Source organism: Ciona intestinalis, chromosome 7 (assembly GCF_000224145.3).
Source record: "Ciona intestinalis chromosome 7, KH, whole genome shotgun sequence".
Lineage (NCBI taxonomy): Eukaryota > Metazoa > Chordata > Ascidiacea > Phlebobranchia > Cionidae > Ciona > Ciona intestinalis.
Window position 1 is genome coordinate 5,092,651 of NC_020172.2, and position 14,374 is coordinate 5,107,024.

The 14,374-nt window shown below is 35.1% G+C and overlaps 1 protein-coding gene across 2 annotated transcripts in view; it reads right to left on the reverse strand.

Annotated features, from left to right (window-relative positions):
* LOC100176662 (ubiquitin conjugation factor E4 B) overlaps nucleotides 1-14,374 on the reverse strand; it is a 27,813-nt gene continuing 13,439 nt past the window's right edge. Inside the window, exons 1-25 of one of the 2 annotated variants that reach the window (XM_018812429.2) lie at nucleotides 14,091-14,191; nucleotides 13,077-13,245; nucleotides 12,801-12,864; nucleotides 12,217-12,301; nucleotides 11,503-11,603; nucleotides 11,007-11,121; nucleotides 10,455-10,538; nucleotides 9,948-10,124; nucleotides 9,282-9,380; nucleotides 8,637-8,750; nucleotides 8,193-8,282; nucleotides 7,146-7,254; nucleotides 6,575-6,707; nucleotides 6,230-6,329; nucleotides 5,860-5,984; nucleotides 5,272-5,370; nucleotides 4,946-5,063; nucleotides 4,426-4,543; nucleotides 3,867-3,993; nucleotides 3,186-3,330; nucleotides 2,747-2,881; nucleotides 1,938-2,129; nucleotides 1,345-1,519; nucleotides 497-646; nucleotides 6-158 (exon numbers count right to left, since the gene is read on the reverse strand). In XM_018812429.2, the coding sequence (XP_018667974.1) occupies nucleotides 94-158; nucleotides 497-646; nucleotides 1,345-1,519; nucleotides 1,938-2,129; nucleotides 2,747-2,881; nucleotides 3,186-3,330; nucleotides 3,867-3,993; nucleotides 4,426-4,543; nucleotides 4,946-5,063; nucleotides 5,272-5,370; nucleotides 5,860-5,984; nucleotides 6,230-6,329; nucleotides 6,575-6,707; nucleotides 7,146-7,254; nucleotides 8,193-8,282; nucleotides 8,637-8,750; nucleotides 9,282-9,380; nucleotides 9,948-10,124; nucleotides 10,455-10,538; nucleotides 11,007-11,121; nucleotides 11,503-11,603; nucleotides 12,217-12,301; nucleotides 12,801-12,864; nucleotides 13,077-13,245; nucleotides 14,091-14,153 (2,952 nt within the window). In that variant the 5' untranslated portion in view covers nucleotides 14,154-14,191 and the 3' untranslated portion in view covers nucleotides 6-93. Of the gene's footprint in view, nucleotides 159-496; nucleotides 647-1,344; nucleotides 1,520-1,937; nucleotides 2,130-2,746; nucleotides 2,882-3,185; nucleotides 3,331-3,866; nucleotides 3,994-4,425; nucleotides 4,544-4,945; nucleotides 5,064-5,271; nucleotides 5,371-5,859; nucleotides 5,985-6,229; nucleotides 6,330-6,574; nucleotides 6,708-7,145; nucleotides 7,255-8,192; nucleotides 8,283-8,636; nucleotides 8,751-9,281; nucleotides 9,381-9,947; nucleotides 10,125-10,454; nucleotides 10,539-11,006; nucleotides 11,122-11,502; nucleotides 11,604-12,216; nucleotides 12,302-12,800; nucleotides 12,865-13,076; nucleotides 13,246-14,090; nucleotides 14,192-14,374 lie in introns of those variants that run through there. The other variant, XM_009860734.2, reaches the window with a different exon arrangement.

The window sequence follows — 14,374 nt, forward strand, 5'->3', positions numbered from 1 at the left end:
TTTCAAGCTGTTTCCGGGGCGGAAAATTTTATTTAAATTATCTCGTTTACATACACAGAAATAAAATAAAATTTACAAAAGAAAATGTTTAGGTTAAAATTTAATTTGAGGGTCTTTCTGTTTGATCCAATTATCAATTCTTTGCTTCAAGCCGATCTCTGTAAATAAAAGCATGTGATCAAAACCTAAATGAATAAACTTCTACCCTTGCGCAGTGAGGCAACGACAGTCGTTAGAACACTTGTGTTCTGTTTTATACACCTCGTGTGTGCTTACGAGTTACCACATATTTAACTTCGTAGGTGATTATTTTTGAGGATGTATAGCTATTATCGTTTTGCAGAAATAAACAGTGCCATTCAATCTAAACAGGAGAAGTCCTATAGCAAGGAACAAACAAAAAGTATGCCTTTCCTCCGAATCCAAAACCCCAAGAAATTCCATTTCTCCCCCAAAAACCTTGCAATATGCTGACTTTGACACACCCACCCCGTACCTGGTTTTAACATATCCTCCTTGAGTTCTTGCCGATTAAATGGATCGGTTGATGAATTAAGTAGATGTCGTAAGATGATGCTACGATCCATTATTGTACCACTGGTAGGCAGAAGGACGGGGTCTCGCATTAAGGTGTCCATTAATGGGTCTGTGGGATATATGTATAAAGTTGGAATACAGTATTATATTCCTGTAACTAAAAATGCTGACATGTTAAGTACTGTTTATTCCTCATGGGTAAGGTCTTAAATGTGAGATATATGGCCCATTACCCCAACATTGTATATGCACATTCTATTGTATATGGGTGAGGTCCTACAGTGGGGCATGCAATGAAACCTGGAATTTAGGCCAGAGTTGGCCCATTACCCCAACAATGTATATGCGTATTCTATTCTATATGGGTGCGGTCCTACAGTGGGGCATGCAATGGAACCTGGGATTTAGACCAGAGTTGGCCCACTATCCAAACATTATATATGCACATTCTATTCTATATGGGTAGGTCCTATGGCTAGGCATGCCATGGAACTTGGGGATTAGGCCAGAGTTGGCACATTACCCCGACACCCAGACTGCTACAACTTTAGTGGCTACTGGGTTGGAGAAATGTCTTGCCCAATGACACAAGCTGCTATTAGTATCAAATATTAAACCAGCTATCCTTTGGTTAAAATGCAAGTGCCGGACCACAGTCTAATATCGTAACATAGCATAATATAAAGTTGCACACGGCCACATTTGCCTATTAGTCGTAGTTTCAAGCATCAGACCCAGTTATCATACAAGCATCTAACCACCGAGTCACACGGTATTAATATAATAAATATATAAAAATAATTTCACCTTTAAATTCATCTGGTATCTCCCCGTAATCGACCTCAGTTTTGTTCAACTTTACTTTACAAGTTTCCACCCTCATTGCAAGGTCTTTAAAGTGTTCGATATCCATCAGCGTTTTGATCCCAGATTTTTCCATTCTCAATACAGCTGTCTCATATAATTCCTTGCTGTATGATCTCTATGGAGCATGAATTGGCGTGAATATAGTGGGAGAATATGATAGTAGTGGGCTAAACTTTTGGACAAGATACTTAATGGTAAAAGTGTCGGTCAAATACAACTTAACTTATATAAACACCTGTGAAAAATGGTGCAAATTTAAGGTTATTGTTTTGTTGAAACTTTGTAAAACTAGCTGTCAAAAATAATAAAGTGTCGGTCAAATACAGCTTAACTTATATAAACACTTGTGAAAAATGGTGCAAATTTAAGGTTTTTGTTATGTTGACACTTTGTAAAACTAGCTGTCAAAAATACTAATTGTGGGTCAAATACAAAACATGGCTAGAAGCTGCCATATACAATTTATACAACTTTAATTAAATTACACAATAAGCTGTTTTTTATATTCCAAAGTAATATAAAGTAATAGTTACCTCATCATTAGCAAGACATGAAACAAACTCTGGGCAATCCAAGTGCAAATAAAGGTCGGTCAACTGTTCAACTAATTTCTTTGGTTCGAACCCATATTTCTCAGGTTGCTTTACTTTTAAATTGTTACACTTTGGGCCACAAAGTTGGAGGAGGTTGAAATTCAACATGGCTGCCAATCTATCTGCTAGTTCCTGTGAGGATTGATATAATAAATAATAATTAGTTTTACAGAACAACAGTGTTATAACAACTATTGTTACCCTGCCACGCCAAAATATTTGAAGTTATATTTATTTACTGCCTTTTTGCAAAACTTTCTTACACAAAAGCAGCTTTTACAAAAGTTTGTATATTTAACAGCAGAGTAAAAGTTGTTTTAGGCCAAAAACTGGGGTGATAAAACATATGTTACCCCTATATTTCATGTGCACTACAGTGAGGCCATGGAACCTGAGGTTTAGGCCAGAGTTGGCTCATTACCCCAATATTGTATATGCACACTCTATTCTATATGGGTGAGGACGAGGTCAAACAGTGAGGCATGCCATGGGGCCTGGGATTTAGGCCAGAGTTGGCTCATTACCCCAACATTGTATATGCACATTCTACCATATATGGGTGAGGTTCTACAGTAAGGCATGCCATGGGACCTGAGATATAGGCCAGAGTTGGCTCATTACCCCAATATTGTATATGCACACTCTATTCTATATAGGTGAGGTCCTACAGTGAGGCACGCCATGGGGCCTGGGATTTAGGCCAGATTTACCCCATTGCACTATTGAAAACATTATTACACTCAACTTACTGGTCGAAGGAATGGCTTCTGCACCAGTTTAGTCAAGTAGTGCAACATATTCAATGTTTCATTAGTGAGAGTGAGATAGGACTTGCATTGTCTTTCATCTTGCTGGAGTTGTCGCTCTTTACTTGCTCGCATCTCCTGTCAATCAAACTTATATTAGAGGTTTTCTGGTAAAAACATATGGATGAGAGATGATACAGCATGATATGGTATTTAATTTGTTAGATTCAAATGCCGGCTTTTTGCTTGTAACCATTAATTACCAAACACACATGTACAAACCAAAGTAAGTTTATTTAAATGGTTGATGTCCAATGGCCTGCTACACTGTAGGACCTCAGTTATATTGAATAGAAATGAATTACCACACACACACGCACCCATACCCCCCGCCACACACACAAACATATCCGCAAATATACACACAAACACATATACAAACCTGGTTAAGTTTATTCCATTCTTTCTCATCTCTCATCAACTCCTGCGTTTCATGGATCCGCTTCAGAGAGTCCAAGCTCTCGTCCAATAGGAAAGTAGTATCGTTGATCAACATGTTTACGAAACGAACGAACTCGTTGCCTGACCTGTGGCAATTTTTGTGGGTTGTAATTGTAAAGTTTGTAAGCATGAAAACGTAACAGACAAAAATCAGTCCAACCAATTGTATAATAAAATAGACATATATTTTTTTTCCTAAATGACATCATTAGTCTCTTATTCAAACCAAAAAATGAAGTCTGTACTTAGTTGCATTAACATATCCTCACAGTATAACTGCATGTTAATAATGAATGAACACAATGTCAAACACAAGAGGATACAAAAAGAAAAAGGCCAGACCACTGGGGCAAAACATGAAGAAGCATGATTGAGGAGAGCACAACTTAAAAATAGTGGAAACTAAACAGTTAAAATTCTATTTTATACGGGTATAAAATGCTTTAGTAAGTAAAGAACTAGATAAGAAAAACAAAACTTAGATAAGTAGAACCCTTTTTGTTATATTATTTCTATGGCACAGTGGTGGGTTGTATCAAACAGAACGAATGTTGCACAATAAGTTACATTCAATACCAATAAAAAGATGAACAAGATTAGAAAACACACATGTACTTCTCACCTTAATTCTTCCGCTATGCTGTCCTGATATTGCGGGTTGTTCCAAAGTCCTTTGAAAATAATAGAAATATGATATCTGATGCTAAACTTGTCGTAAAACTCGTTGCTCGAACCCGTGCTCTCGATATCTGTGATGTAATAAAGAACATTGTGATGTCAATAAACTGGAGTATTAAAATAAGTTAATCTATGAGGATGGCATAAAATGTGGGAAAATTAAAGTGTTTACAATCACCTGATATAATATATATATATAACTGTATACATCAACACTTTTTAATGGACACAACACGTATTATTGTTAACTAGTTTCACAGCAAACTATCATACCCATTGTGCAACTAAAAACAATAAATGTTGTATACGATTTTGTGAAGTTTATGTATATATAAATCTATATATAAGATTTTTTTATTTACTTTACAAAATCATATTCATATACATTTGTATTTGTTGCTGCCAGTTATTTTATAAGTCTAAAAGTATATTATAACTTCAGATGGGCCATATATGTTCATATATATGAAACTTATGTAGCAAACATAGTAACAAAAGCTAACCTGTGTAAAACTTCATAAGTGATGGAGCAAGGAATTGAACAGCAAGTGGATTGCTTTCAATGCTTTCATATAAAGCTTGTGTTCGGGGTTGTATGGTTGGACTTACTACAAATAGCACCTGTGGTGTATTAGGGTTATAAGGTATAAGGTGACAGGTTTTAGGCTACTTTATATATTATAGTGTATATACAACTTTACATACTGCGTATGAATAGCACCTGGGATGTATTGGGGTTATAGAGGATAGAGGTAGTAGGGTTAAGGTACCTGGTTAAAGTAAATACAGTAATTACTGTTAAAAGTCCGAAAATGACCTTCAGGCACTATTTTAATTGAGTTTTTAAACAAACAACAAATAATTTTTAATAAAGGTTGCCTTCGACAAAGTTAAGTGTCTTGTTTAATGACACAACAACCCAAAATGGTGCCAGCAACGAGCCTTGAACCCGTAACGTATGAGCTTCTACAACAATATTAGCTATAATGTATTTATAGCAAAATAGAAACACCATCGTTGTACCTCTACTAGCTTTGCAACAAGGTAAGGGTTGTTAAAATAATGTGGCGTGCAAATAAATATTATCAAGAATAATGACAAGTCCTTTGTTGGCTGGTCATCTAAAATCGATGGAGCGTATCTGGAAACATAGAAATACCATTTAAACAACAGACTGGGTAAAATGATGAAATAAAAAATTAACAGAAACATTTTTAAATCTTTTGGCCAGCTGTCAAATCATTGCAAATAAATCAAAATTATGTCGATTTTATAAGAAATATTCAAAATTATGAAAAAATAGAAGCTAAAAAAAAAAAATGAAAAAAAAAATATAAAAAAATACTGACTGAATAACGAAGAGAAGAAAGTCAGCGATGTCTTGAATGTAAAACTCAGGTAATACTGAAAATATATCAGGTTGTATGTTTGGGAGGGGGAGGCAGGGTCTGTATGGAAGATAGCTGGGGGTTAGTTTATAAATAGAAGGATATGGTGCTATGAAACGTAACAGACAAAAATCCAATCAATTGTACAGTGGTGTGGGGGAAGATAAGACACCTTTTAACGGCATTTTCTCGTCCTGTTTATTAGTAAACAAAGAAGCTACTAAAACTACAAAAACGTAACAGACAAAAATCAAGTTCAAACAATCATTTAAAAAAAAATACATATTTCGCCCAAATGGCATCGTCAGTCTCTTATTCAAATTGAATCAACTAAATGAGCACGAAATCAGGGTCAGATTCGCGGAATTCATCACAAGTTCTATAGCAGAGCAAACTTTTTGCATGCAACCAGTTTTTCAATTTTTCTAAAATTTTTAGCCATTGTTTAGAATTAAAATAGTAAACAGCACAAAAGATTTATTTGTGATAATTATTAACGACTAATCTTCTTAAATACTGGACACTTAATAATATCCAACATCAACTTACTCTCCTTGCGGAAATATAATGTAGAAAAGGTATTTCACAAACGCTGAGTAATATTCCAAACACCGACTCAGCAAATTGTCGTCAATAACACCAATGTTAAAACAAGTCCGATGACAGAGAAAGTTCTAGAAATATAAAGTTGTTTCTATAAAGAAATATTTTTTTAGTAAAAGTAAAACGAAATTTTTTAAAATGTAAGTTAAAAAATTTGGCAGAAAAATTAAAAAATTACTAAACCATTTGTAGACTTTTGTTAATAGGCCAAAGCCCGGGCCCTATAGGACCTTACCGATTTAGAATAGAAACTCTGGCCCCAAGACATGCCTTGCCCTCGAATTTCACTCATATAGAATATAAATTAGGTACTTACATTCAATTGTTGTTTATATTTCTTTAAGATAAGACTTGTTCTAGTTTCTTGTGGAGTTCCCATCCATTTGGGTTTGGAGGCTTCAAGTTCTTGAACTAAACTGTAATATAATCACAGTTAGTGTTACACAAAGTACATCTAGATGGTAGCACCCTGGATGTTGGGGTAATAAACCTACATCCCAGGTCTCATGTGTACCTCACTGTGGGGTCTAGATGGTAGTTTATATCTTATTACTCTTAGTTTTGTTGTTAGACTCTATTATATTATAAGTTTGTGTTTCACTTTGATTCTATTTGAACAAAGCTAAGTTACGTTAGCCTTTGGTTTCACCACCCAACTTACGCTTGCAACTCATGAATAGCTCGTAACTTCCTCAGAAACAACCTCACAGAAGGAAGGATTGAAAGATGGTGGGCTTGCATTGTGAGAAAGAAGATTTCGGTCAAAAACTTCGGGTCATTTTGGTTCCAAGAACCTGCAAACACAGTTCAAATAAGTAATATAAGATGCATGGAATCTACATAAATGATTTTCAAATTAACAAAACCTGTATAAGATGCATGAAATCTACACAATGTATTTCTTAAACAAATAATTTAGTGCTGTTTTTTATATTACAAGATTTATTACTTATACTAATTGGGAAAGACACTCTACGAAAATTGCTCCAGCTCAGTGGTCACTAAATTTGTTACACTAGGATGCTGGGGCAATGGGCCAAACCATGCCTAAACGGCAGGTTCTATGGCATGCCACGCTGTATGATTTATAGTCTATTGTATTTTTTTTAATTTTAATAAACAATATACATTTATGACATTACATACATTGTCATAGGCCAAGTATTTTTTAAAATCTAGTCTAACATTCAATTGATTACGAAAACATAATATACATTTATGACATCACAGACCTTGATTGTTTTCCTTCCATTGTTTGGCTTCCTCTTGCGTTGATTTTAAACGAGTTTCTTGACTTACGTCAACTTTACTCGTATCGTAGAAAATATAAAGGGGGTCAACCTGGTAATATAGAGTTAATGCAATTATAATGATAATTGAGGTTTGTTAGGTGATTATGAATGGCAATGGGTGAAGTCCTATAGTGGCATACATAGGAAACTAAGATTTAGACCAGGTTGGCCCATTACCCCAACATTGTATATGCATATTCTATTCTATATGGGTGAGGTCCTATAGTGAGACATACCATGGGGACCTGGGATTTAGACCAGAGTTGGCCCATCACCCCAACATTGTATATGCATATTCTATCCATATGGGTGAGGTCCTATAGTGTAGCATATGTAGCAGGTCTCATACAATGGAACCTGAGATTAGACCAGGTTGGCCCATTACCCCAACATTGTATATGCATATTCTATCCATATGGGTGAGGTCCTATAGTGTAGCATATGTAGCAGGTCTCATACAATGGAACCTGAGATTAGACCAGGTTGGCCCATTACCCCAACATTGTATATGCATATTCTATCCATATGGGTGAGGTCCTATAGTGTAGCATATGTAGCAGGTCTCATACAATGGAACCTGAGATTTAGACCAGGTTGGCCCATTACCCCAACATTGTATATGCATATTACTATCCATATGGGTGAGGTCCTATAACAAATGTAGCAGGTCTCATCAGTGGTCACCTAATGGTTGCAGCAGCCTGGGTATTGGGATAACGAGTCAACTATTAAATCCAAGATCCAATAGTAGGTCTCACTGCATGACCTCACCCATATAGAATTAAAATGTAATATCATAACGTTTATGAAACCATAAAACATAGCTAACTTTTAGCTCAAGTGTCTAGCTTCGATGCCAGGCTAATGAGCCAATTATGGCTTAAATTTAGGTTTTAGATCCCACAACGCCCGCTTTTGAGGCTAACCCATATACAATAGAAAAGTAATTCTATACAGTTTGTGAAACATATAAATATAAACACCCACCTTATCCACTTTAACTTTAATGCAGAGTTTCTGCAACACGCTTAATATATTCATCATAAAACCGAGAGTGGAAGTCGCCTTTTCATCTGTCTGTAACAAAAACCACAAATAAAACGAACGTGATAAAATATAGGAAACTCAAGGGAATAAAAATTGGTAACAGTAAACGAAATTTTATCAATAAAAGATTTTTATCAAATAAATTTAGTATTTAGTAAAACAAAAAACATATATCATAATAAAGAGATTGTACAAGAATCTAACCAAACCTGGAAAAAATCAAAAGTGCATATTATTAAACAAAAAACCGGAGTCCATAGTTTTTAGCGTTGTCAAAAATTACAAGAAATTAGTAACAACATAAAAAATAACTATACAAAAAAAACAATAAAAACAACACAAATATAAGAAATAGCAACGAAATAAACAACAAAAACAACTTACCTGAATATGAGACCATTTTTCATTTGCTTTCAAAACTTGTCCAAAATATTGCAGAACTTTTTCCCTCGATGAAACGTTAAGCAACATGTTGTATATGGATGTAAATAATTCATCCTGTAATAAAATATAAAGGTTGATGTATAAAGTAACCAGGGCTGTATGGAATAGAATGTGTATGTACAATGTTGAGGCACTGTAGGACCACACCCATATAAGATAGAATGTGTATGTACAATCTTGGGGTAATGGGCCAACTCTGGCTAAAATCCCAGATCCCATGACGTGCCTCACTATAGGACCTTAACCATATAAAATGTGTATATACAATGTTGAGGTAATGATAAGGTAACTAAGCTGGAGCTTTTTGTAGTGGTAATAGGCCAACTCTGGCCTAAGTCTCAGGTCCCATGGCGTGCCTCACTGTAGGACCTTACCTATATAGAATAGAATGTGCATATATAATGTTGGGGTAATGATAAGGTAACTAAGCTGGAGCTTTTTGTAGTGGTAATAGGCCAACTGTGGGATAAATCCCATATCCTCTGATGTGTCTCGCCATAGGACCTCATCTTTATAATATAAAACCAGATATTTAAACATGCATTCCATTATTCCACACACAAATTTATATTTATGGAAGCTTACTCTAGAATGTAGAAGTTGATATTGCAAAGTCTCTCGAAGAAATTGTAGACTGTCTGATGACACTTTGGGATCGGATAAATAACGTTGCCGTACTTTGGCCTGGAACAACATTGGTATAACCATGAAATAATTAGGTTCAAATATAATAGAATTATATATACAAGGGATAAACTAGGGTAATAGACCGACATCTCAGAGTCTCTATTATTGAGTGTCTATAAACTGCCTCAATGGGGTCTAGATGGTAGCACCCTGGGTTATGGGGTAATAGACCTACATCCTAGGTCTCAGGTGTGCCCTCATTAAAGACCTCAGTTTATAGAACAGAATCTCTATTATTGAGTGTCTATAAACTGCCACAATGGGGTCTAGATGGTAGCACCCTGGGTTATGGGGTAATAGACCTACATCCTAGGTCTCAGGTGTGCCCTCATTAAAGACCTCAGTTTATAGAACAGAATCTCTATTATTGAGTGTCTATAAACTGCCACAGTGGGGTCTAAATGGTAGCACCCTGGGTGTTGGGATAATAGACCTACATCCTAGGTCTCAGGTGTGCCCTCATTAAAGACCTCACCCTTAGAGAAAAAATTATTTTACAAACATAAACCACCACCACTATTACATCACATACCACCTTGTTATTGTAACAAAGACCACACTTACATCATCATCAGGCATCACAGACAAGCTGAGGAAAGGACCAAGATATGAATTGCTTTGGATTGCATTTCCACTGCTTCTCTCACTTGGTAGAAACGTATCCATACCCGCCAATGCGTTACATATGGGTCGGGACTTTGAGCTTTTTTCACTCACCATTTGACAAAGCTCGGATAAAACCTGTTATAATGTTTGGTACATCATGCTCACTGTCGAGTTATAACATGGGTGTCTTTTTATACACCAGACACACGTGGTGTATTCATACACCTCATGTTCACTATCAAGTTATAACATGGGTGTCTTCTTATACACCAGACATACATGGTGTATTCATACACCTCATGCTCACTGTTGAGTTATAACATGGATGTCTTCTTATACACCAGGCACACATGGTGTATTCATACACCTTATGCTCACTGTCGAGTTATAACATGGGTGTTTCCATATACACCAGACACACATGGTGTATACAGACATCTCATGCTCCATAACCAAGCTACCTACCCTCAATGGTTGTGCACAAGCATCATCAGCGAGTGACGTACGTTTTGCAACTTCACGAAGCTCACTTAGTATTGATGTTGATACCTTAGGAACAAATTGTACGAACAAATTAGACTTTATTTGTATAGAGTCTTTGTTGTTGCTGCTAGGTGTGTGTAAGTAGTATGAAAGTCTTTATTTTGTGAGTTTAAAAGCCCAACATTTCGGTATTTGAGTTGCACCATTTCAAGTTGTATTTGACCAACACTTTAAAAGTGTCAACAAAACAATAACCTTGAATAGGTTGCACCACTTTTCACAGGTGTTTATATAATTTAAGTTGCATTTGACCGACACTTCAGTATTATTGACAGTTAGTTTACAAAGGTGTTTTATACACCTCTTGCGCGCCTATGAGTTACCACATATGTAACTTGGCATGTGAATAACTTTTTTTATGTTTTTTAAAACGTGTGGCTGGTAATTTATACAACCCATAGGCCATAAACCTTGAATTGGTTGCACTAATTTTAACAGTATATAATCCAAGTTGTATTTGACCAAAATTCTCACCGTATTTATTAACTCTTCGTCTTTAACAATACTTCTTATGAAGTCATACACAAATGGAAATGGGTCTTTATGATTCAACATGAATTTAACAAAAGCAGCAAAATATTCCATTGATCTGTAACGTCATGCATGAATTAATATCATAATAATAACCATTATGATGTCATTAATGACAATAATAAATAAATATTCAATAAATTCTGGAGCAAAGAAAACGTAAGAAACTAAAATTGTATCTTCAATTGGTTGGACTTGATTTTTGTCCGTTACATTTAAGTAGTCCCAGATCCTGACTGTACTTATTTACACAAAAAGTTTATAACTCTATAAGCACCAGATAAGAGTCAGATTTTTATTACAAATTTATTACATTTACATTGCTTAAGAGAAAGTTATTGCAATCTTACTTTGTTTGATTCATTTTCTAATTTAAGGTATTTTTAATCATGGCGTTTGCCAAATGCCATCGTGAATTTCGAGGTCTACTATTACTCACCCCTCATCAGCAAAAGCATTCTGTAGAAGCAATCCCATGTATGAGAAGACTTGGGTTCGAATCTCGTTGAATAACCATTGCTCTGGTCTAATGCTTGTGTTCTGTGTGGGATTGAGGATTGTTTTTTTAAACAAGAATTTTGGAGGTTTAGGTATTAGTATAACTCTATGTAAGATCGCCTGTAGGGTGTAACGGTAATGCATTTTACTCAAAACATTACTTCTTTTTTTTATCAATAAGCGTGTCTTAACAACTGTTGTTTTACCGTTACTACCCGTCTTTTCGCTTTTTGTCAACTCTCTTGTTCTTTGTTATCGTGACCGAAGAGACGAAATAAATTTCATTTACTCATTCATGATTTTTGTCAAAACAGAACTTTTTTATTTTTAGTCAGATGTTACTTAATTAGATTTTGCATTGAAATTATAGCAGCTAAACATTCTCTGTAATTCAGCAAGATATCATTTAAGTTTGCCATTAAGTGTTTTGTACAAGGACACATACACCCACAATGATAGCAGCGTCAAGCCTTGAACCCGTATCTACTAGTCCACAAGAAACTTAACAGCAAACCATGACAATGTCTCGCCAAATGGCAGATGAAACGTCAGTCTTTAGTGCATTAATAAAACAATTGTTAGAAGATCTGATTAGTTTTAATGTTAATTATTTACTTAATTAATGAGTTAATTAATCAAATCATTGATCACTCACCCAATCCTTTTCCTCAGCAACAGATTGTGAATAAACAGAATACAAATACTTGATTTGTTCTTCCTCTGTTTTCGTGTTTTCCACTCTGTGAATAAAGACATAAATGAATCTGACTTATTGTCTTAGCGAGGCAGGCAACGACAGTCGTTACAACACGGGTGTTCTGTTTCATACACCTTGTGAATGCTTACCAGTTACCATATATGTTACTTTTTGGGTATTTATTTTTGTCTGAAAATTTGGACAACCTATTAGTTACCACCGGGTTAAGATTTTAGCACATGTTGTAAACACTTAATGACCACTTACGAGTTACCACGTATGCGGTATGTAACTTATTTATCCTCGCGTGGCAGGCAACGACAGTCGTTATAACACAGATAACTTTGTGGGTAATTTATTTTTTTAATGTATGACTGACCATTTAGACAACTAATAAAAGTTTTCAGCAAGTGTTGAGGAAAATTAAAAAAAGAGAACTTCAAAAAAGTTTTGTGTCGCACACAGTTCCAGAGTATGTTGCTAATATAGAGGGAAGATTCTACGCCATTTTATTCAATATTTAAAATAAAAATTGAACAAACTTTTTGCCTTTCATGCTCCATAGAACCTCCATGATGGCTTGACCAATCACGTCGCAGCAATCAACTTTAAAAAATAGTGTTATGAAAATAAAATATAAAAAAATTTTACAAATTGTTATAAAAATTTAATATTCTAAAATTGCTCAATGCTAAACATAATTTATTAGAAAAATTATTTAAAACATTTGTAAACAACTAAAAATATAACATATATATATTATTATAGAAATATTAATACACTATTTAAAAAATAGGAAAAGAATAAAACTTACAAACCTTTATTTTCAAAGTGTAAATTTGAGGTAGCAACAATGACTTGCGTTCTTGGGAAAATAGCTGAGTCATCCTCCATAGGAACTTGGCGGTCAAACACAACGAATAGAATACGAGATAAATAAGTTGTAACATCAGGTGTAGTTGAATCAGATGTATTAGATCGCAATGTCTGGAATAAAGATGCTTATGTTGTATATAATATATATGCAGTGGCCCAGCCAGGGGGGGTTAAGGGGTCGCAACCCCCCCTTATAAACCAAAAAATCAAAAAAAAAAAAAATTGAAAATTTTTAGATTAAAACCACCTTTTTTTCTGGCTACACCACTGTGGATATATTATATACGTGACATGAGGAGTGTGCCTGGGGTAAAGAGTGCTATGTTAGGTTATGTATGAAACCATAGGGGTGCTATGCTACGTTAGAGTAGCTATAGGTACTTATTGTGGGATTATGGGTGGTATGCTACACTAGGGAACAAGAGTCGAAGAGGTCCTTAGGTCATAGGTGTAATGTTATGGGTGCTATACTAGGTCCTAGTAATCCGTATTACTTAACCCCAGCGCACAGATGAAACAGTAGAAATACAAGAGGTGGCATTTAAGTTGATTTAACCACAATTAAAAAGGTTTAACAGTAGAACATCCATCATGTAGCTGGCTATAGGTAATTTTTGTGTAACAATAGGGGAGTTATGCTAGATTATAGTAATTAGTACTACTTCACTTCAGCACACAGATGTGAAGATACAAGAGGTGACATTTAAACACAATTATTGAATAAAGGTGACATCATATGTTTTCAACTTTTAAAACAGTAGTGACATCGTGTTTTAACACCCTAGTTTTTACCCTGCAGTTCGGTGTCTGTACAAACAAAGTATATTGCATTTGCCAAATTAATGACCCAACAGTGAGCATAAGATGTATCCCCATGCAACCATGGTACAACTTGACAGTGAGCATGAGGTTTACACCCATGTTATTACCCGACAGCGAGCATAAGGCTTACCCACCTTAGGTAAAATATCTTGATCAAGTGAGGTCTCCAAGGTTTGAATTCCTGAATCTACTTCCATTTTTTCACTTGAGCTATAAACAACAATGACATTATGTGTATAGTAGGTAGGAGTAAGATGAATATTGTTCGCATTGTCCAATATTTTCAAATGAGTTTTTAGCAATTGACAATGTTTTTTAAGAGCTGTGAGGATAAGGTTATACAGTTCTGTTAATATACGTTGTTTAGAACCAAAACATTGGATAAATAAAATGGAAACATGGATCATGTTACCCCAAT